General features: G+C 39.0%; 1 protein-coding gene across 8 annotated transcripts in view; it reads right to left on the reverse strand.

Annotated features, from left to right (window-relative positions):
- TJP1 (tight junction protein 1) overlaps positions 1-24585 on the reverse strand; it is a 242385-nt gene that overhangs the window by 5867 nt on the left and 211933 nt on the right. For 4 of the 8 annotated variants that reach the window (XM_087428839.1, XM_087428838.1, XM_087428837.1 and 1 more), the window contains 14 exons: positions 23920-24139; positions 23445-23629; positions 23247-23342; positions 19795-19877; positions 18477-18687; positions 18076-18176; positions 14251-14601; positions 13682-13921; positions 12165-13037; positions 11906-12003; positions 10275-10502; positions 5389-5564; positions 2465-2942; positions 563-780 (listed from right to left, as the gene is read on the reverse strand). In XM_087428839.1, coding sequence (XP_087284965.1) covers positions 563-780; positions 2465-2942; positions 5389-5564; positions 10275-10502; positions 11906-12003; positions 12165-13037; positions 13682-13921; positions 14251-14601; positions 18076-18176; positions 18477-18687; positions 19795-19877; positions 23247-23342; positions 23445-23629; positions 23920-24139 — 3558 coding nt within the window. Of the gene's footprint in view, positions 1-562; positions 781-2464; positions 2943-5388; positions 5565-6616; positions 6687-10274; positions 10503-11905; positions 12004-12164; positions 13038-13681; positions 13922-14250; positions 14602-18075; positions 18177-18476; positions 18688-19794; positions 19878-23246; positions 23343-23444; positions 23630-23919; positions 24140-24585 lie in introns of those variants that run through there. The other 4 variants (XM_087428840.1, XM_087428841.1, XM_087428842.1 and 1 more) reach the window with 2 other exon arrangements.

A 24585-nucleotide genomic window follows, 5' to 3' on the forward strand; every position in this document is an offset into this window, starting at 1 on the left:
GACTTGGTTTAAGAAATTCACACAGGGCTGACATATGTTAGTATCCTGGCAAAATGCAAGAAAATGAGCTAAAGTAACGAATTTAAGGAAGTAAAGCACTGCTGAAAGATTATAAAAGTTGTTGTAACACTGTTCCTTAAGCTTTCTGAGTGGGTGGTACCTAACCAATATCTAGAGATGGAAGGGGTGAATGATTCAAAGACAAATCTGGTGAGGTCAGCTAAGACTGCCCGGCAGACAGGTGGAGGAAGGCCCAATGGCCTGTCACCTGCCATTCACTCTGAACGCAAAGCATGCCATGTGGAAGGTTTAGCGTGCTCACCTCTACCACCCTGGCCTTACTGCAGGACACCCACCACGTGCTCGTGACACCATCCCAGGGCACTCCCTTCCACAGTGTTCATCTGAGAGGCCCTCCTGATAGAAGGAACGTGCTGTGGTCGGCCAGCGTGGAGGCAGAAAAGGGGTCTGGATTATCCTCTCAACTGAGTACTATAAGCTTTGAAGAGCACACAGGACAACTTAAGTTATTAAAACTAAGCAGAAAAATAAACACATTTACCTTTCTCCTTATCTAAAGGTGGGAGGATGCTGTTGTCTCGGCAGACCTTGAAATAGATTTCCTGCTCAATTCCCTCAGGAATGGCTCCTTGTGGGATAATTATACTAACACCAGTTTCTATGGAACTCAACACCCCACCATTGCTGTTAAATACTCCTCGGGCTGTGGCCACCACAGTATGACCATCCTCATCTTCATCCTCTTCCACAGCTGAAGGACTGCAAGTTCAGAAATGGCTAATGAGTAAATTCTCAATAATATGCAGGAACTTTCACTACTATCATAATAGGTGGTTTCATTTTATTTCTTCATAAAATCGAGTTATTTACTTTAACAAGGTAAGTTTTCAGTGACAGATCTTACTCATAGGAATAACTAAGCATATTCTTCCTCGAGAAATCGATTTCATTTTTTAAGGTAACTAATCAAGTTACCCTCATTACTGATTTTTGCAACCAGAATGTAGAAAAGCCTAATACCCAACTACTATAGTTCATTGGTTTTAAGAAGCACATTTTAACATCCATAAAATTGGTGTTTTAAAACTGATGGCAAGTCATGGTTTAATTAGTAGCACTTTTTTCCTCTTTAGTGATATAAAAGACAATGGTGCATCTTACAACTGATGGCATCTTAGGCCTGATAAAATACACTAATTAGGTTCTATATCTCCCTAAGACTTTAAGTGTACACAGTTATGGCCTTTCCTTAGCACTCCCTGAGTACCAGACGCCCTTGCCGTCAAAAGCAAGGCTTCCACAGTTCCATGAGGTAATAAAGACTTTGGTATGGGTACACCTCAGACACCCATGAGAAAAAAGACAGTACATTAACTTAGTACACAAAGAATACCAAAGGCAGAAGGGATGCAGTATGCAGTATCAATGACTGCTTCAAAAATGGAGATTATCAAGACTTCTTGAAGTAAAATTTTGAGCCAAGACCTACAGGTGAGCAGAAAGATGGACTGACAAAATTAAAGTGTGTGAAGAGTAGCTTCAGCTTCATTCCCGCATGACCAGAGCATCGCAGACGGATGCTGACACCTACAACGAGGAGCCTGCTCTTCCCCATCCCTCATTACTAGGGAGGCTCACAAAGAAGGGAAGGCAGCACATTTCCATGACCATCCTTGCTCTTGGGAAGCAGACTGCAGGGCGCCTTCTTAGGCTCTCTTGGTTCTGCCTGTGAGTGCTTCTGCTTCAGTGGGTGGCTTAAAAATGTAAGCAGATTTGGGAGGCTGAGGTGAGCTTATGTGTAGCCAGAATGGGTCTGGCCAATCACAACGTAATGACAAGACAGAAAGAAGTATACAGAGTGTGGTTCCCAGGCACGCCTGCTCTGTCTTGTTTGCTCACACATCTTCCTCACTAAAACTATAAAAAGAGCTGCTGTTTTTTAAAAATCATTTTGAGGTTATTACATCTTTATTCCTTTTTGACATCACTAGTGAACAAACAGTGGACAAGGAACATAGATACTTACGTTTTTCAGATATTCTCCCATGTACCTCACCAGTTGAGGTTAGCGGTTATGGGAAGCCATGGTTGGTTAAGAGTAGGCTGAGTGAGGCTGAGTGACCAGGGGCTGAGTCTAGGCTCCCCTCACCCTAGTTCTGTGACCTTGGGCAAACTGCAATGTCACTCAACCTCAGTTCTTTGTAAAATGGGGATAATGACAACACCTATCGGCTACACATGATTGTTAGCTTTATTATTTTATTGACATTATCTTGTACCTCTTGCAAGACCTTCTATGTAACAGCATTCATTGCAACAACATTTTGGACAACACTGTTCAAAAGTTTGAGTTATAATTATTATTTCAAGTCCCAAATCACATAAACTACACCAAACTCATGTAAGACAAATTGCAAGGCCAAGAGAAAGGCAAAAATCTTACCTCACAGGAATAGCTTTAGGCACTGTGCTGATATTATTTATTTGATATTTAGGCTTATCTGCATGGATGGAGAAAGTTTCAATTCCACTGTCAAACTCAGGAGGCTGTGCTGAACTGTGTGCTTTCATGAGAGGTTTTGGAGAAGCAGGGGCTTTTGAAGACAAGTCAGGTTTATGTGCAGTTTCACTTGGCAGAAGATTGTGATTGAATTTAGGACTTTCAAACTTGCGTTCAAATGGCCGAGCAGAACTTGTATATGGTTTGGGCGTGAATCGATTGTATGCTGGAGTGACTGTTTTCTGAGTCTGTTCAGCTCCATTAACTGGAGCTTTATCTGGGAAACTTTTCTGGGGATAGAAAGTAGACTGAGCAGTATCTTCTCGGTTTGGCGGTCTGAAAGTTGCTGGCTTATTCTGGGATGGAGGTGGGTCTGGTTTGGACACTAGAGAATTCTGAAAATCCACTGACACGGAATTACCTGAAAAACAAACATATAAGCATTTTAGAAAATTCCTGAAAGAAGTTTTAACAGCCCCTTGGATGTCTCTCCCATCTTAACTTGTCCTGGTGCCAGTGTGTGACGCTATGGGACCAGGAGGCAGAGATACATGTGGTGCTATTAGTGCACCCTGCTGCCTTGGAGTCAGGGTCATGCTGATACAGGTTCTGGTCTCCAGAGACTGGCGTCTGAATAACCCCTCTCCAATGTCCATAATAAATTCAAAACAAAATGACAACCTTGGGCATGTTAAAAAAAATCAGTACTGGGGGCAGCCCCGGGGCATAGTGGTTAAGTGCGTGCGCTCTGCTGCTGACGGCCCGGGGTTCGGATCCCGGGCGGGCACCAAGGCACCGCTTGTCATGCCATGCTGTGGCGGCGTCCCATAAAAAGTGGAGGAAGATAGGCACAGATGTTAGCCCAGGGCCAGTCTTCCTCAGCCAAAAGAGGAGGATTGGCATGGATGTTAGCTCACGGCTGATCTTCTTCACACACATACACACACATACAAAATCAGTACTACAAAACTTGCCATAATTAAAGCCAAAAGAAAAGCCATAGCTTGCAATAAACTATTTACAACATGTATAACTGATAAAGAATTAGGATCCAAAACTTAAAAAGAACACCCATATATCCATAAGAAAGATTCAAGTGAATAGGAAGATGGGCAAAGACTTGAACAGGTAAAAAACAGAAGTGAAAACTAGAATGCCCAGTAATCATATAATAAGGTACTCAACCTCACTATTAATTAGGAAAATGTAAACCAAAAACAAACAGAAAACATGAAATACCATTTCACACCCATTAGAATGACAAAACTTAAGTGTGGTAATGCCAAGTGTTGGCAAAGATGTGGAACAGGAACTTCCATGTACTGCTGGTGGTAGTGTAAACAGTACCAAATGAAATCTGTGAAATAACTAAGAAAAAAGTAATATCAATGCTATACAAACTCTTTCAGGAAAAAGAGAAAAGGGAACATGTCCTAGTTCTCTTTTATGAAACTAGCACAACCTAGATGCCAAACCAGGCAAGGACATCACAAGAAAATTATAAACCCAAATTCCTTGTAAACATAGTAATATAATTTACTACAATAACAGAATAAAAAAGAAAAATCTTATAATCATCCTAATACATGCCAAAAAAGCATCTGACAAAATGCTTTCAGCAAACTAGGAATACAAGAAATGTCCTAAAAATAAAGGGCAGCTATGAAAAACCACAACAAACCTACAGCTGATGTCGTAAGGGTGAAACATTAAATCCTCTCCCTAAGATGGGGAAGCAGCAAAAGCTGTCTCCTTTCTTCACATCTACTCAACATTTTACTGGAGGTCCCAGCCAGCGCAAAAGGGTGAGAAAAAGAAATAAAAGGCATAAAGATTGGAAAATTAGCACTAAAACTTTCTTTATCTGCAGACACGATAGTGTGTAAAGAAAATCCTAACATGAAGTAACATCAATTCACAACCACAACTTGTCTAGGTGAAGACAGCCTGGAATTTGACTCCTACATAAATAGAGAAGTATTATTTGTAATAACAGAATGTCAACAGGAGAATGGATAAATTGTATATTCTTAGAGTAAAATATATAGCTTTTAATTTTTTTTTTAAAGAGCCAAGTAAGAAAAGGAGTGTTGGGAGGTGGAGGCAACAGTTTCCCTTTCAGGGAGTTTGATAAAAGAGCAAAGCGATATATGAATGAAGGTAGTTTGAAGAGGCAGCAGGGTCAAAGACAGGTGCTTTTAACAATGGAATAGGTAACCTGCATATGTTTGAAGCAGAGGGAAGGATTCTGTGGAAACGGAGTAAGAGACTGAGAGAAAGATGAAGAAAGCAGAAACAGGGGAGAACGGTTGGGCAATGGCCCAGGAAGAGGGGTCAGCACAGGTAAGGGAAAAGAGTCACTGCTCAGAGAGATGTGAAGGAGAGAATATGGACAAAAATGCAGGGATACAGCTATAAAATGAATAAATTGGAGCTATGTTATCTACGTTGTTGAGATGTTGCCACAGAACATAAATGTAAAAGGCAAGATACTAAGCGACACACATTATATGAAACTTTATGGCTTTCCCATGTCCATGTGTGAAGATGGAACACAACAATTTTTACAAACCACCATTCACATACTTAGATTCAGACATACTAGTAAACAAATACTACTTCCAGAAATTGAGCTATGTTAATAAAACAGATTAAAATCTATTTAGCAAAAAGGCTTATCTGGTAGATGATCACCGTCACAAAAACAGGAGACGTACTTTTAACAAAACCCTTTTCATTGCTCCCAGCCTAACGGTTTCAAGAATGTACTTCTTATAAGAAAAACCATTTTGCTTGGAAACTACAAGAATTTCATTTCATAAGTATTACTCTATTATAGCGGTAATGGCAACTTCTGAACTTCCTACCTTCACCGTGTGCTCCCTTAGCATGTGTGTGGAGGGTGAGAGAAGAGCTGGAGCCCGGCTGAGAAGTCTGGGTGTACTGGGAGGGCAATGGAGGAGGGGGGGGAGTGGCCTGGATTGGGTCATAGCGTTTCTCCCCAAATGATCTCTCCAAAGCATCAGCTTCGGTAGACTTTCCCCTGTGAAAAAATAAAGAAATGCCAACATCTGAAAATGGATTCACGTTTACAAAATAAGTTCTCATTCCTCTAAGTATCCTTAAGTTTTAAAAAAAAATCTAGAATTTCACAATTCATTCTTATGAGTATGGATAGCTACTCTACCAAAACTTACAAATTCAACCATTCATCAGCACAAGAAATGGAAAGACATCACAGATACTTCAAGAATATCAGTAAAACAACCAGAAGAGGGCAACCAAAAGGCAGATGAAATTTTGGGTATACTTATAATATTTAATTGTGTTGTTTACAAAAAACAGTAATGGTTGGTAGGTTTAAGAAAGTTTTGCAAATATTTAAAAAAATATTTATTGGCCCAAATCCTCCTTAGATTCACTTCTGATTTTGTAACTAAGGTACAAACCCCTGGCTTCTGGCATACTCAGAGCACCACAAAAAATGATGTCACAGACCAGGAGTTGGCAAGTTTTTTAAAAGGGCTGGTTAGTAAATGTTTTTGGATTTCGGGCCATACAACCTGTCACAACTATTCAAACCCTGTCCAAAAGCAGCCATAGATACTCTGTAAATGAACGAGTGTGGCTGTGTTCCAGTAACACTAAACAACTGGACATCTTTTATTTTAAACTTTGTCCTTGATTTACCAGATCCATTTTTTGTTTAACAACTGCTAAAGTAGCAGTAGTGCTTGATTTTACAAGGCTCATTTAAGTCAAATTGTGCCATGTATGTTTATTTTTTCAGATTGTGAATTGTTAATATGTAACATAAAATTAACAGAAAAGAAATCTTTAAAATAGACCCATAATTGCAACACTGCCATCTAAACCTTTGCAGAGAGCCAAAGCTGCACTGGCTTTATGTGCACAAACAATAACATGGACATTTGGAATGTACTTTCATGAAGAAGTCTAGTTTTATGATCAGCTTTAAAACTATGCCGTTATCTCACTTTCAGGCATTTACACTAAGCATTTGAAGATGATGCCAAAATCTGAAAGTGCACATAATGCCAATGACACAGCGAGGGACACCTATGTAACAGCCTCCCATTAATGCCAGTCTTACCACTTGACGTTCCTTTTCAGGTAGTCATACCTAGTGTAAGAGCCAAGAAATCTAGGTGATGGCAAAGCAAGCGCAATGGAAAAATGAAAGAAAATGGTCAATCTAACTAACAAGCAAATTTGCAGCAAATGGAACGCAAATGTCATTTTAAAATATCAATCAAAAAATACATATCCACCATTTCAGAATAATCTGATCTATAAAAGAAAATATCACTGACTCTCATTTAGCTAGGGAAATTACCGATAAATTAAAACCAAGTAATGGCATTGGGTCCTGCTGGCCTGCCCGCCCGCCACACACTAACTGGTGTTGCTAGTGAGCAGCAATGTGTTTGGGCTTTACTCCTCTTCCACTTCTGCCCACTTCTGCAGCAGCTGCTATCGGTGGGCAAAGAAAGGCACTAAAGAAAGGAGCAGTACTAAGGATAACCAGCGGGTTCTGAATAAGTGAGAATGAAATGCTCCATTAACAGAAAGGGCTAGGCAAGAGAAATTCTCTAGGTGAAAACAGAGGAGGAAGTGATACAGCACGACAGCTACACTGACCCCCAGCAGGGTCATGATGGATTAGCAAGTGGAAATATGAACATCCCTGAAACATGACTATGACTAACATATGTTCCTTTCTAGCAAGACCTTATCCGTCACCAGTCCTAAAGCTAAGCTCTGTGGTGGGTGAAGCCTATTTGCAAAGCTGCCATGCTTCAACCTCATAGCCTCTCTCATCTAATAATGTCACAAGCACACAAAAACAACCTAATATCAATCTTACACTTAGTTGTTAAAAAGCTGAAAATCACCACCATTTATTTTGAAACCTGGAAGTCTCAAAGTAAGTTGAGTCTTGAGAGACAGATATTCTAGTGACAAAAAATCCCTAGTTGCCCTGAAGAAGCTGACTCAATCTCTGGGCTGGGTCACAGACCCAGAGGGAGATTGCTCTTTTAGCCCTTTCTTAGAATCCTGGAAACTTCTAACTCACTTTGGAGGCGAATGCCTGAGCTATTATCTCCTTAACCTCCCCAATTCCAATTCAGCTTTATGGAATTGCAACACAGGGTGATATCTGCTTGCTTTCTGGGGCATTTGTCTTGTGCTAACAAAGACTTCTCCCCTCTCTGATTTCTAACATTTCTGAGGTGTGTTTTTAAGTGGAACATAAGCACATATTATCTGGAGGAAGATACCTTTGCTATTTCTATATTTTACTTTAGGAAATAAAGACCTGTAGACAGTCTACTGGTGACAAACAGTAAATGGTTTTCAAATATAGGACAAAGAGGGTCCCATATTTTAAACAATTTTCCAATTGTTAAAGTTGTTTAATTGGGCTAAAGAATAAAACAGCATTAGAAGGGAAGGCATAGAAACAACTTCTCTCTTAGTCATCTTTTATGACCCTTACTCTCCTTTCCAATTCTCTAACCATTAAACACCTATATGGGAAAATACAGCACAACTGGGAAGAGTTTTAATTTCATACTACAAAGGAAGGAAATGTATACCAGTATCCATCTCAAGTTACACTTTGTCACTCCCACAACACTCACAACAGTAAAACCATGCTGAGTCCTGAGTGAATTCACAAAGACAGATAGTTATCTCTTTCTTTCCAAGGTAACATATCCTCGTGAAACCTCTGGCCAGCTATCACTGGTTCCTCCCAGAGCTGTGTTCAGGAAAAGGAGGGGAGCCGACACACCTAGTGCACTGTACCCTGTGCCGAGCTTCAGTCACTCGGCAAACAATTACCAAGCCCCCACCCACCAATACTAGGCAGTGTTCTAGACTCTGTCTGAAAGCTTACATCACATATATGTTACTAAGTCTTCTTTGTAGAAAACCAAATTAACACAAAACCAAAAATGCCTTGTCATTTCATTCCCTGGCAAAACTTTTTACTTACTTTTTAGACCTAAATGTATTCTTTTAAGGCTATTCTATTTACCAAGTATGTAAAAGGATAGATAAAATCTGTATCTTTATACCCCTAGACCCTCTTCTGACAGGAATGAATGTGCTTAACGGCTTCAGTAAGAAGGATTACTTAAGGGTACAGCCTTCTACCTTACTGGCAGCGAGCTCCTAAGGCTCGGTGTCTGGCTCACCTTAGTCTGGACACTCCAGATGCACTGGACACCTCTCTAGTGTTGTTGGGGGCAGGTTCACGACACTAGTATAAGACACTGCTTGCACTGAACAGAACCCTCACTGCAGAACTACTAGTCTGCACTTGTATTTCTCATAAACTGCTTTCTTCTGTAGACAAAAATTTAAATGGATGACAATGGAAAAAATGTTTGAAATCTTCACTTCAAGCGATGTCTTAGACAAAAGGGGTAATTAAAACTAGGTTTTTAATATTAGAGGTTTTAAAGTAGATTCTAAAAGAATTTTCACTCAATAGTAAATGACAAATGCTAGCTAGGTTCAGATAATACCAAGCATCTAATTCAGTAAAACTCTGGGTGCTTCTTAACTTAGATGCAAAAGTGATCTGTGATGACTTTTTGATGTGTCAACTTGGCCAGGCTAAACTAGTCCCAGTTATTCAATCAGACACCAATGTACGAACTACTGTGAAGGGAATTTTCAGATGCTCATCAGCTGAGTTTTAAGTTAATTAAAAGGGAGATTATCTGGATGGGCCCTTTTAAAGAGAATTTAGGCATTCCCTAAGCTCAGAGAAACAGCTCCGGATCTTCCCTTCCTGCCCTATGGAGTTAGGACTTGCGTAGCCAGGTCCCACAACTGTGTAAACGAATTCCTTGTAATAAATCCACACTAGTTTTTCATTCTTAAGGGTTTGTTTTGTTGAAGTATGAACCCACCTGTGCCCGTGTGGCTTTATACCCCACTCTCAGTACCAAATTCTCTATCACTCAGGTTTCAACCAGACAGGCAGAACCAGCAGGAACCACTAGGAACACAGGCATAAATGGGTTTGTACCCCAACAAAACCCACAAGAAAGAAAAGCAAACCAAGAAAAAGCCCAATAGAGAAGAAAACAAAAGGGAACAGCACAGAACAAGGAGAAGACGACTGGGAGTCAAGAAACTTGGCATTTAGTCCTAGCTTGCCCCGGCCCCAACCCCTCACTGGATCTTGGTTTCCTCACGTAGAAAATTGGACCAGCAATCTCTAAAGTCTCCTCAAGCTCCAACAATACAAGCTCTTTCTCACCTTGAAGAAGAAAAAAAAAACTCTATTATCTTCCCTCCATGTCACCCTCACCCCATCCCTGTTTTTGTATTTAAAAGACAAAAACAGAAAAGAAGGAAAAGAACCAGCATTAAGTGTGCTGCAAAGAAGGGAGAGATTCTTAAGATTCACCCAAAAGTCAGGGTCTTGACAGTTTACTCTCTCTTACCTCAAAACTCTTTGATTTTTAACATCTTTCCTAATGCAAAAACTTTATATATCTGATATCAGAGTTTAAGAACAAAAACCAAACACACATTCTAGAGCTAGGAAGTATGCAGTGCTGAACCCCTCTAGCCTACAGAACTCATGTCTTATATACTTTATTTTCCTTCAAAATATACTGAACTTCACGTGATTAACTCCACTTTATGCAATCGAACCTTTAAGTCTCATCTTACTTTTAAAAGGTAAGTCTTAGGTGAAATAACTTACTTCGAAGAATAACCAGAAAAATTTGGTTGATTCTGAGAAGCAACTGGCTTGGCAGGCTCTGAGAGATGGCTAGCAGGAATGTGTGCAGAAGGCTTGTTCTCAAAACTTCTTCGGTCAAAGTATGAGAGCTGTTTTCGATAATATTCTTCATCTTCCTCAGGATCATAATGATTTGACCGAACAATATCCTCAGGTGGCTTCAGTTGCGGTTTTTGAGGTTCTGGGATCCTGACAATGAATGACAAATGGAACAACTTTTTAGATGTTACTTTTACAAAGAAGATGGAATGTATAAATCCTTTATCTTGACCTTTCATTGACTGATGTGATTATTCAGAATCCAGTCGAGCAGTCCAATAGTCAAAATGGATATTCCAAATCCCTATCCTCATACATTATACTCAAAAGGCAGCCCTCTTCTGACTTGTGAGTCCTTTAACACAATCTAATAACTTGATAATTATCTGATTAGAGGCTTCATAGCCGGTGAGAAGCAGTTAATTAGAAACAGAAAAGGGAATGCAACCAAGACAGTGGACAACAACTCGAAATACATACACCAATGTCAGCAACAATAACTGAGAGAATTTAAGAACTTTAAAAAGGATTTTTAAGAACTTTACTCCAGGATCAATAAATGATCCTCATATAAGGAAATAGCTCTATCCAGTCCAAAGTTCTAGAGGGCACAGGAAACAGATGAGGAAGAAAGTTAAGTTATTAAACAAATTAATACACCATTATGTATGCTCTGCTTAGTAAATTTCAGAAACTTTGCATCAAAAATGGATACACTTAAATAGTTTTCATATGAAAAAAGGGCTACGCTTTCAGTTATTAGAAGTTTATTTTATGTAAAACTGCTCATTTGCTAATGATACTGGCTGAAGGAGACAGTTTACATTTTCATGAAAAGCAGTAGACATCACTAAAATAAGAAGAAAATGCATATGTTAGATAGTACTTCCTCTTTATTACAAGCACAAATGTAAGCAAATGAAACACACTAGTGAGGCAGAAGAACTGTACCCAAATCCAGTCTGTCACTTATTAGCAGTATGATGAGGCCACGGTTAACAGCACAGCTGGCCAGGTTTCTCTCTCAGCTCTACCAAGTCCTGTAAGCGACTTAACCCCTCTCAGCTTCAGTGCCTCTCTTTAAAATGGGGAAAACAACCATATTCCTTCATTGCCCTGAAGTGCTTAGCACAATGGCAAGCACGTGGCACATGCTCACTAAACAATTAATTTTAGTTATTTTTAGCCAATCTGAGTCTGTTTCCTTACCCTTAAAAGCTAAGAGTTCACATGTCTGAAAGCAGACGTCTGAAAGCACTTTTAAAACTGAAAAAAACAATACAAATGTTAGGGCTTTAAAATTTTTATTTTAATCATTTGCTAGGAAAATATCTTTTCGAAAGATCTGTTACAGAAAGTATAACAAAGACCTTTATTTTTCTTTCTAGGACCACTGTTTTAATTAGAAAGGCTGGTAGTTTTCATTGAAGGACAAACAAGATCCTCTCCCTTTCCCTTTCTCTCCCCTACTAACATAGTACAAGGCTTGCTAACTGACTAATGGTCAGATTCCTGGTCAGTTCCTCGCCACAAACACCACAAAGTGTACCTACCTGTACAATGTTTTGTCATGTTCACTGAACTGATTTTGAGGAGTGGCTTTAGGACCAATGATGGGAGCACCTGCAGGTTTAGATGCTACCTCTGGAGGCTGTAAAAAATAAGACAAACATGCCCCAAAACAAATAATTATAAAACAAGTTTCATTTTCAGGGAGTGGTGTGGGGAGGTGGGGTTAAGAAGCATTTTGAACTGCTCTTCACTGAATGTGTTTATGCACCCAAGGCAGGAAAGACATAGTTACGTATTTACCTTAAAACTAGCACTGTGATTTTCATCCTTCTTGTTCTCCAACGATGCAGATCTTTTGTTTTCAAACATTTTAACTCTAGTGAGCACAGACTGTGGTTTCATTGCTGGATCTTCCTCTTCTTCAGTGAGAGTTGGGGGTGGAGGCAGTGGTTTGGTATTTGAAGGCAGAACTTCTGGCTTCTGCTGAGATGCAGGTATTAGAGGAGGGACAACTGCAGCACCATGGGGAGGCTCATAATGGCCTGCTTTAGAGGTAAATCCTTGTGATGGTACTTGCTCATAGCTTCGTGGGTATTGGTCAAAATACTGCTTGGGCTCAGACGCTTTAGGGCCTGCTGAAGAATAGGGTTGTGCTTCCGGTCTGTACCTATTATGCATGTCGTATCCAGGAGCTGGTTGCTCTTCATGTCGTAGGGTGGAGGTTCTAGGTGGTTGGTCATAGCGTGGTCTGCCGTCATAGGACAGAGAAGCTGGCTCTTCAAAACGTGAGAAATACCCTCGTTCTGAGGACTCTTCAGGATGCTGCCTGGAGTCAAGGTCTCGAGGGTGCTGATTATCATAAGAAGGCCGAGGTTGGTAGGGCTGTTTGTCATCATAATATGACCACTGCTCTTCATACGTAGGGATGCGATCTTCATAGCGCAGACGATGGTCATAGTTTCGAGAAAACTGGTCTGTATAGCTTGAGGAGTCATATCTGTATGTGGGCTGCTCAAGGTCTCTGCTGGCTTGTTTCTCCACGTATGGCGGTTGGGCTTCATAGCTCAGGTTAGGCTCTTTGTCTGCCCTCTGGCCTGGGTGACCAACAGCTGGCTGTTTCAAAACATGATTCTGTCTCATCATTTCCTCAGGATAGGGATCCTTTCTATACACCTGTATAAAAAATTCACAGGTAAGTACAAAGGCTTGTTTTTAATTTTAGTCTATTTTAATAGATAAACTATGATTTAATATGTGAAAATGGTATATTCTACCATTGATTACCAGGACAGAAAGAGATTAGTGGAGAAAGCTAGTTTAAGTGAAAGGTCAAAATTTATAACGTAGGTAGGGGCTTTTAAGTTTTAGCATGTACTAAATGAAAAGTGAGTTAAAGATAATTAATTATTAAATTTAGTATAAAATTAATGCACTGAACTACTGATTCCACTTGATTTGGATATTGAAAATAAAAATTATAAAGAAAATTTATGGACACCATGATCTATAAAACATAAAAATGTTCAAGATGGGTCTCAACTATTTTTTATCAAGGAATTCTGGAAGATACTGAAAATCAAAAAATAAAAATAATAAAAATATTAAGCACAAATCCCAATTAAAAGGCCTGTTTTCAAATAATCAGTATACCACCGGAAGCCATGCAAACTACAAAACTAAAATGATTTGTACTGATTTGAAAGCACTATGGTGTATAAGTAAAAAAGCAAAAGGAACACTTAAAGGGCAAAGCAAAAATGATCATATGCTAGATTGATGGAGAGCAACAAATTAGTGCAACGCTGCAGCACAGGTACCTTTGTTGGATCTACATGCGACGACAATGATGGTTCTTGATCTCTTAGCATTATGTGAGCTGCCTCAGAACTTGGTGTTCTTAAAGAATCAGCTTGTGGTGAGTAAGAGGTGGGAGGAGCTGGGGTGGGCTCCTCCAGTCTGACATTAGTTAAATTTACATTATGATTAACAGCAGAGGTTGATGATGCTGGGTTTGTTTCAGGCGAAAGGTAAGGGACTGGAGATGAGGCTTCTGCTTTCTGTGAAGTGTTTAAAATATTTTAAATATAGTGTTTCTGTTTACTGCTAACTTCCCACTTCCATTTATAGTGGCTGGTAGACATACATTTTAAGTGTGCTGAATAACAAAACTATGACCTCATGTCCTATATTTTTTAAAAAAATTTAATATATTGCTGTGTAAGATGAACACAAAGTTTAGAATGAAGTCCTTTGGATTCTCAAATCAAAATTAAAGATTAATTCTTAATCTGGAGAAAGGATAAGATATATTCTTTAACTCAGTCACCACAATCTAAAATTTAATAATGCACCTCTAACTACAAAACGTTGAATGCTTGCTGCTTACCTGTTGAGAGGCTGTTTTAAATCCAGGGGAGTCTATTCTATGAATTGGCTGTGGCTGCGCTTGTGGTGAATAAGGAGGATATGTTTGGTTTTCATGATGCATTCCAGAGGAGTCCTCTCTTACAGGCTCAGAGGACCGTGTAATGGCAGACTCCGGTGGAGTCCCAACCTCATCATTAAGAGTTTCATCTAGTTCTTGATCAGTGTAGGCCCCGCCTTCTGTATCTGTGTCTTCATAGTCAGAAGTGTGTCTACTGTCCGTGCTATACATTGAGTATTCACTACCTGGGGCTGACAGGTAGGACAGACGATCATCATGCAAATCAAGGTCATCACTTGTAGCACCATCCGCCTGGGTCAAATAAAAGTAAATTAAAAATTTTATTCAGTAGTTCTTTAAGAGATGGCCTTTATTTCACAGGGAGATTGAAAAGGATAGTTTTCTTGGGAGAAATCACACCTATTTCTCGAAACTTCTGGTCAGGAAAGGTCAAGAAGATTGTACAAGCACACATGCAAACACACAGAACATCCTTTGAAATGTGAAGGGCTTGGATGAATGAAATGTTGGCCGGCCAGCCAGGACAAAGCTGGACTCTGGGGCCTAGCTCCAGAAGACAATGAAGAAACCCTGGCACCGCTCAGGTTTGTAAAACCTGTCAGTCACTAGCTTTTCAGCCCAAAGGTGAAGAGGGAGAATGCTACCAAACCAAGCTCAGAGAAACAAGCACACACTGGCAGAACAGCGCTGTGAGAACAACTATGAAAATAAATGCCACAGTTCAAGTTGAGTAAGAGCTTATATATATAAAAAGAAAACAACTTTAAAAAAAATTGGTGTTTGGCCCTAAAGCTTTTGTAAAACACAGTGGAAAAGCATTACCTAAGTGCTGGTCGACTCATTAAGAATTTTTAAGTTATTTTTCACAGATACAGTATCTAATGGATGGCGAGGGAGAAATGCAGTTATACTTCTCTTTTACAAGTAATTAAGAGCTGAGTTAGTTTTTAATAGTTTACATTATCTTCTGAGTAGATCAGAAAGAAAACGAGAAGTATTTGAGGGAAATGGAACTAAGGAGTTGCATCAGCAGGCTTTCAGTGGACACTAATTTGAAACTAGTACCTGGATTAAATAGAACAGTCTCTGAAGATCTTGCCTGGACATTGTGCCCAGTTCGGCACGAGAGCTGAAGGATCTGGAATCCAGAATTCAGACAATCCTTCTTCTATTTCCACATGGACTGAAGGACAAACGTAAGGCTGGAGACACCTGAATTGAGCTTTCCACGCAGTCCCATGCCTGGCTCTGTAAGACCCTGCCCCTGAGCACTGCCTTCCTGATACAAAAGACTAGGCCATGTCAGGCCTCCTTGGTGGCTGTGATTTTCAGCAGAGTACCTGTGGGGCTCGGGAGAGTGAGAATCCTAGGGCTCTGCTCTGTTACAGCAGAGTCTCTCTCACTGAAATTTCAATGGCTTCTAAACTTTGTAATGGCTGCTGCAGAAGAGAAGTCTTCTCACTATCTACTCTAACCTTTACCTTGCCAGGGTTCTGGAAGACTATAACCCAGTAGCCAGCCAGGGAAATATTTAAGGCCTTGGGAAAGAATAACTTGGAACTCTCCAATCCATCTAGCTTTTGCAGTGGTATGAAGTGCAGAAGTGAGCAAGAACCATGGGTTACTTTGAACCAGGAAATGACATAAGCCTAACACGTTAAGAAAGCCTCAGGACAACTCTTCTTGGTTTAGTAGGGAACATACAAGACTGTATCAGATCTTGCAAAAAAAAGGAACTCTTCCTAGCAATTAGATCAAAGTAGCTCAGGAAAGTCAATGTGAAATGAAGTGGTGTTAGTTTAAGAATCTATCTGTTCTGATAAAATATACTTGAATGGAAAGGGGGGATAAATCAAGCTTGATTTCAACTGTAACAACTTTTCTAATTTATAAAATACATCAATCTATCCTACTAATAAACGACCTATTTTTCCTCACAAAAAAAGTTGTGGGAGCTAGACCTTTATTTTAAAATTCAAGCAAAGAAAAGAAGCACACAATAATATCACGAAGAGAAATTATAGAAAATTAAGATTTGCGGATTAAAAAAAACTCTTGGATAGGTAGACGGTAAACTTTGTGCATTTATAAATTAATTTCATTTCAAGAATCACCAGTGCAGACTATTAACATTCTACCTGACTAAGGCTACTAACAGAATTGTGTTGTTACAGAAGACTAGTATGGAGAGGACTGCAATCCTTGTTATCAAATGCCTCAAGAATAAAAATTAGTAATAGTGTGTTGCTGTATAGTGGTGTAGTGGGTTTTTCCACCTTGATTTATCTATCAAGTGTCCCAGCTGATATGTCAGTTATTCAAAGTGCTCTGATGATCTCATATGCATAGTCCATCCCCCAGAGTGGTACTGATGACAAAAACCATAGTTCTGACACATTACTACAGGTGGGAATAGCAGTCACTACCTCTAGATGCAAGGGTTTTAACATCTCTTCTTGCAAAGGCTGTGTATTTGCTGGATAAGGGGCACGGTGGTCCTAAGTATGCAGCATGCACTACCAGAGCATCTGTAGCTATAGCCAGGCAGAGGAAAGTAGGGGCCATGCAGGGGCAAAACACAACAAAAACCAAGCCAAGAAGGAAATACAAAAAACAAAATAAAAAAAGAGATATTCTCAATCTTCCTGAGCAATCAAAATCTATTAATGTTGTACTGATCTGAAGGTAAAAGACATTAAAAACAAAAGGTTCTTTCAACTGTATACTTTGAGAAAACTATTAATTCTCCTAACAAAATGAACACACTTTTCCCATCAAAGATTGCTATAAAACCAGAAAGACTGATAACAGAAAGTAGTTATTTTAAAGCTGGCCATTTGAATGTACATAAAATCAAAATTCAAAGCCAAAAAGAATGCACTGCTTTGTCCAACATTTCCTGGTATGTTTTAAGAATGTTAACAGATGCTGAGTGAAAAAAAAGAAAAAAATCCCCTAGGTAAGAATTTAGGGGGCCGGCTCCGTGGCTTAGCGGTTAAGTGCGCGCGCTCTGATGCTGGCGGCCTGGGTTCGGATCCCGAGAGCGCCCCGAGGCACCACTTCTCCGTCCAACGTGAGGCCGAGTCCCACGTACAGCAACTAAAAGGATGTGAACCTATGACATACAACTGTCTGCTGGGGCTTTGGGGGGAAAAAAACTGAATAAATAAAATCTTTAAAAAAAAAAAAAAAAAAAAAAAAGAATTTAGGGAAACGCTTAAACAAAGTAATAAAGTATATTCTCAACTTCAGACTTCTCAGAGCCTTTAATATGTGAATCCTGGGCCCTCATGGGGGCTGTGGTTTGCAGTTAGTTCCCACCCATCACTCGCCATCAGAGTGCCTTTTGTTCTCAGAGCAAGTCACAAATCTCATGTGCTGACAATAGCCCTTTGGGCAACACTCATCTAGCTCACTCAACTCCCCTCATTTTCAGAGGAAGAAACGGAAGCCAGGTTCAAAGTCATTCCTCAGCCAGAAGGCGCAGAGTCAGAACTCAACCCTGCTCTTTTAGTTATCATTTGAGAATTCTCTGAGAGAACACACTTAAGTGGTAATTCAATAGGTGGGGAAATTTCAGAATCTCTTACTATCAAAAACAACTTTCATAACCCCTACATACGAATTCTAAAAACCTAAAAGCTAACTCTCCCAAAATTACTCCAATATGTTAATCTAATTAGAAAATAACGGTAACTCAAAGGCATCTCTGATTAGTTACATAATCTATTGAATAGGTTGAAAAACTAATAGGAAATTTCTTACCTTTCCCTCAGAAACCCATACCAACTGGTTCTGTTGTTGTTGAATTGCTTCTTTTAATGCACCATACCAACCATCATTCATTGAATTTAAGTTAATTGTAGCTGAAAATAAATTAACAACATTGTTTTACAGTTAGAACACTCAAAAGTCAGAATTCATTCAAGCTTGCTTAGAGCTCAATTATCATTACGAGTTATTTGAAAGATGATATTTGACGATAGAAATCTTTGAAATTTCTATTTTGGCATGGTACACTTTCTTTCAAACAGCAGCTGTTAATACAACAGGAGGCTTTCTAGGCACAGGTTATTTAACTTTTAGTATATGAACACCACAACGTTTTTGCCTACATATCATTGCCCAGACACTTTAAGCTGAAAGAACGCCTTTAACATACTCACTCGTAAAAAGATGGTGATTATTTTTACGAAGTTTATGAGACCGCTCATATAATTTCCTGGCACTCTTCCGAGATTCTGGACATAACCTCATTCTCATAGTTTTCACACCTTGCTTAGAATCAGGGTTAAGGAATACTACAATTGGATACCACTGAGCATAATTCAGACGATCAACTGCATTTGGTGTTACATCTAATAAAGCATGTTTGTCCTAGAGACACATACAAAAAAATAAACAAGGATACAAGACACAGTTAATTAAGAATCATCACCTTCTGACAAAGTCACAGCCTAGACTACATTCCAAAGGGAATGGACCTTTAATTGTGCTCCAAAATGTCTCAGCGGCATGTTAGAAAAATCTGTGATCAAAAATTAATTCAATATAATTTCTAGCCCAATTAAAAAAAAACAACTTTTTAACCAGCTCACTTTGAAGACAGCTGCAATAATTGCTAGCTGACAGTATTATCTGTGTTTGGTGAGAGTGAAAGTAAGTATAACAATTCAATGTTCCTGACATGATCTTAAAGAGTAACAACATGGGGCCGGCCTGGTGGCACAAGCAGTTAAGTGCGCACGCCCCACTGCAGCGGCCCAGGGTTTGCTGGTTCAGATCCCGGGCGTGTACCGACGCACTGCTTGTCAGGCCATGCTGTGGCAGGAGTCCCATATAAAGTGGAGGAAGATGGGCATGGATGTTAGCCCAGGGCCAGTCTTCCTCAGCAAAAAGAGGAGGATTGGCAGATGTTAGCTCAGGGCAGATCTTCCTCACACACACAAAAAAAGAGTAACAACATATTTCTTATGCATATAAATATCAAAGTACAATTTGAATTGTACTGATGCAATATAAACAGTCTATTAATATATCTGAACATTGTATACACTTTTTTTGTGGTAACGAAAGATATTTTGATGCATTTAGTACTATTCCCTTGAAAGTGATTACTATAATGCCTTTCAACAAGGGCTTAAGTTTCTTATGGTACACCAGTAATAATTTTATAAAAACTACCTTCTACAGTCATGCATCACTGAACGATGAGGATACATTCCAAGAAATGCATTGGTAGACAATTTCGTCATTGTGTGAACATCACAGAGAATACCTACACAAACCTAGATGGTATAGCCTACTATATACCTACGCTATATGGAACTAATCTTATGTGACCACCATCGTATATGTGGTCTGTTGTTGACTGAAACATCGCTATGCTATATATGACTATTATCAAAGTAACCAAACTCCATCTCACTCAAAAACACAACATTCACAACTTACAATGAAATAGGTCCATCTTTAGTAACTTACTTGATCTATTATTTGCTTTATTGTATGAAGGCGAATAATGCCAGAGCTACGCTGGTCAGTTCCAGCATCTCGTGGTTCACTTTCTATTCAGGACAAAAACAAAACATCAAATTTCCACTGGTTAGATCAGAGTTTCTCAAGTACTGGGCACTACTGACAGTGGAGTTGGGCTCTGTAATACTTAGTTGTGGGGGCTGTCCTGTGCACTATGGCCTGTTTAGCAGCATTCCTGGCCTGGCCTCTACCCACTAGATGCCTCTCGGCCCCACTATGACAAATAAAAACGTCCCCAGACATGGCCACAAGTCCTCGAAGGGCCAGAATTGTCCCCGGCTGAGAATCACTGGGTTAGATCAATGCTTCCCAACAATGCCAGGATTAGGAGAAGGCAAGTGAGGCACTTGCCTCAGGTGCAAAATTTAATGGGATGCCCAAAAACCTCAGTAATCAAGTAATATTTTGATGCAATATGTTCAATCAAAATTAATAATCCACAATGAACAACTTATCAAAATTTTAAACAGAATCCAAAAATGGAACGAGTAAAAATTATTTAAGACTGTCCCTTGGTCAAGTGAAATTTTCAAATATGGCAATTCTCTCAAGTGAAAATGAGACAAAGAGTAGATTTAAAAAATAATATTGATGAGCCTGTTTCCATTAAAGCCAGGAAAATAAAATTATAAATTCTGTGTTTGGTATAAATAAAATATTTAAACTTAAAATGTGAGTTTTAATACACATATTTTTCATGTTTTTCAAAAGTTTCCCAGCTACCTTAATGTTCTGGAAAAAATTGGCCATTAAAAAAACGTAAAAACATGTATATAGGGACACACATTTTTCTTCTACCGCCTAAGCCTCCACTATGGCCTGGCATAGCACTACTTCCAAATACACTGTGACACACAGAGAAAATAGTATTATTTGTATGGCACACTGACGTAAACTGAGGAGGCCTCTCCTGGGCAGAGCCCCATTGAGCCACTGAGGGCTGGCGAGATCAGTACCTGGGCAGGTCCATAACCCATCAGCAACACTGCTGTAGCAGACTGGCTGGGGGCCTCTGGGTTACAGACCTTTTTTACAGCAGTAGAATGGGAACCTGGGAGCAGAGAAGACCATTAGTTTGTAACTGTGAGACAGGCTGTGGTTTCACACTGGTAACCCGTCCTTCTCTACTAGTGTATAACATGTCAAATTCAGCATGGGCTGACTTCTAACGAAGAATCTCAGAGGTCCAATTTACATGAAGTTCTTCACTTTTTAAAATGGCACAGCAATGTCTGTGACTCTCGTCACAAGGAAAGCTTGAAAAGAAAGGAAGAGCTCTGGTGTTTCAGATCAGAAAAAGGCAGAGATTTGGAAGGATAAAAGTCACACTGAGGGACAAGGCGAATGAACCTAGAGAATGAGACTATCATGACACAAAGCTCCATGGGCCAAGAGGGCAGAATTTCAAATCTGATGGACACAGGAGAATTAGAGAGAGAGGGCCGGCCCCGTGGCTTAGTGGTTAAGTGCGCGCGCACCGCTGCTGGCGGCCCGGGTTCGGATCCCAGGCGCGCACTGATATACCGCTTCTCCGGCCATGCTGAGGCCGCGCCCCACATACAGCAACTAAAAGGATGTGCAACTATGACATACAACTATCTACTGGGGCTTTGGGGGAAAAAATAAATAAATAAATAAAATTATAAAAAGAATTAGAGAGAGAGATCAACGGGGAGTTCTGGTTGGAGAAAATGCTACTAATTCCTTAACTCAAAAGACTTCAGAGTCTTTTGAGTTAAAGAGGACACATAACTAAGCTGAGTCCCTTTGATAAGAGCCTGGATGTAGAGTAAACCCAATTAAACCAATCAATTCCTCTTTAAAGTAGAGCTTTGTAAGTCTTCACACTTGCTTTTCCTGAGTTCAAAAATCCTAAATTTGGTTATGGGTGGGGACACCATCAACTTCTTCAGGCAAAACGTTTTCTACCAACAATGACCAAAAAAAGATCTCTTTTGAAAAAAACTAACAAACTGAATGGGGAACCAGAAATAAACATTTTATAACTTGCTCAAATTTTACTATCATTTGTATGCAAATTTTCTGAGTTTCAGAAAATAAATATCCTCATCCAACTTCACCAGCAACCAAATGAAAAGCAATATAATAACAAGTTAATGTTCTGATTCTTTAAATTAGTACTTATGTAGTTTAAAAATGAGGGTTTCATACAAAGCCAGTGGGAAAACCACCACCAACAAAGGCATACCCCTCTGGAAAGCAGTAATAATTACACAGAGCAGTAGGCAGAAAATGTTCATGTCTTAGAGTTCATTCCTTTCTATCTTTGGGAATTTTGTCCAAGAAAATCATCATAAATATGGAAAAAGCTATATTCTTGAGGATTTAAATCCTTTGGGAAACAAGGTAGAGCATAAACAAGCAAACAAAATTTGAACAGGTTTCTGCATCCTCTGTGATAGTAAAATATAAAATTGAAACACACTATACAAACAACTAATCAACCACAATTTGATTGTAGAATAGATAATAAAATGAAAATATGGTATTATCTATTAAAAGGAAAATGGTATAAATAAAATTTCACAGAAGTATGTTTACGAAGGGTGGGAAGGGTGGAAAAAATACAAAAAGGTAAAATTTAGTGTGATGGTGATATATGCCAAAATTAGTTTTCTAACTTTTCCAAATAAAGAATGATATTTTTGTATTAGAAAAAAAAATAGTTAAGTTTAACTATGTAAGTTTTACATATATCTTAAAGCAAGCCAGAGGGGTCATAACTAAGTCTGCATATTTAAAGTACTATAATAGCTAAACTAATGAAAAAATCTGAAGTAAAATCCGTTAGGCATTTAAAGCACTACATCCTCAATCTTTATATTTAACATTAACTTACTATAAATGTCTGCAATAATAACTGATAGCATGAATCATGCTTTTATTACCCTTTATACATATTTGGGAATTTCTGTTAGCTTAATAACTGAAAGCCCTGGACTGGAGCCAGAAAGGGTTAGGTACAAAGCCGAGTTTTGTGACTCATTAGCTGGGTGTCATCAGACACTAAAGAGTTTGGTGGTGGCCCCGACCATAACCACTCTTAAGGCTCAGGTTGCTTGACTTCAGCATGGATAGTCTAATACTTACCCCATGGTGATATCGTCAGGATTAAACAAGACTGTGTGCTAAGCAGTTTTCATATGAAGCCCAGAGCTTCACAAATGGTGATTCTTCTTATTATTAAAGGGAATTGGTAGAACAAGGACACAATCATTCAGGTTTCCCACAAAATTAAATATATGGGGTAAACTGCAAATTTTCACCTATAAAAAGTTTTTTTCTATTAAGTGAATGGATCAGACCTATCCTTTAGAAGAGTAACTAGTAAAGAAACACACTCAACCTCATCTTAAATCAGTCTCGAAGCTACTTACTTGCAATCTGATAAATATCTGGTTCTTCTCTTGCCAGCTTTTCTCTGGCAACATCAGCTATGGGTCCAAAGATGGTTACAGGCCTCAGAAATCCAGCTGGGGAGAAATTCAAATGAGAAGTACCATAGTTCACACTTTTTCTTTTTTAAGCATATTGACATTAAAGAGTATTAGGTTAGTCTGTAGAAAATAAACTACCTTCTCGAAGAACAACTCTTTCATACGCTGGAAACTTTGTTTGAACTGGCTGAGCTGACAAATCCTCTCTGCTTTTTCGAAGATTTCTCTTGGAGCTGCGAAGACCCCGGAATCTCCAGAAGTCAGCACGGTCTCCTCCTGCTGTTTTTGGAAGTGTGTATTGTACACTGGCTAACTGCTCAGCTCTGAACAAGAAAAGATTAAAAAAAATAAAATAAAATAAGGGTATTCAAAAAACAAAATGGAAAAAGACCCATAATGAAACAAAATGTCAAAATACTGGATAGAACTTCACATGCAGTTTAAACCTTAATGGTTAAACTAAAATAAAGGAGTGTGTACAAGTCAGTCAGTTATAGATATGACAAATACAAAGAAAACTAATGCTTTATATAGCCAAAATTTCCCAGGGGATTGAAACCTTCTATCATCATTTACTTAATTTGTTCTAGGAGAAGTATCCAAACATTCCTACCTGTTCTTATTAGGGATGATTCCTCGTTCTACCTCCTTATGATTTTTACCAATTCGAATAGCGAGCCAAGAGCCTAGTTTTCCATTGTACAAGGTATCCACGACACGGAACACTTCTCCTTTGTTAAAACTAAGTCCGTAGGGAGATTCCTTTTCATATTCAAAATGGGTTCTAATATAGAAAGAATCTCCTACGTCTGATTCCACGATGCGACGATAAACTAAAAGGAATCAAAACAAAAACATTATCAGCAGTTAGTGGAATTAAGAAATTAATCTGAAGGGAATATATTATGTAAAGATGCGTTGATAACATTAATAACAAAAACAATAGTATTCAACAAATGTCGAATCCTTACTATGTATCAGGTACTGTATTAAGTATTTTGTCTCATGTACATCACCACTACCTCATGAAATGGAACTCTTAGTATCTCCATCTTGCAGATGAGGAAACTGATGTGGAAACAGATAAAGCAACTTGTCTAAAGCCATACACATGCCTTCTATTTAAATCATCTAACTTAATTTCACTGCAAGTATTATAGATATTCCCATTTTCTAAATGAGTGGTTCTCAAATGAGAGCAATGTTGCTCCCCTAGAGGATATCTGAAAATACCTGGAGACATTTTTCGTTGTTGCAATTGTATGTGTTGGAAGGAGGG

The sequence above is a fragment of the Ceratotherium simum genome, chromosome 3, assembly GCF_057802395.1.
Source record: "Ceratotherium simum simum isolate JZ-2026a chromosome 3, ASM5780239v1, whole genome shotgun sequence".
NCBI classification, from domain to species: domain Eukaryota; kingdom Metazoa; phylum Chordata; class Mammalia; order Perissodactyla; family Rhinocerotidae; genus Ceratotherium; species Ceratotherium simum.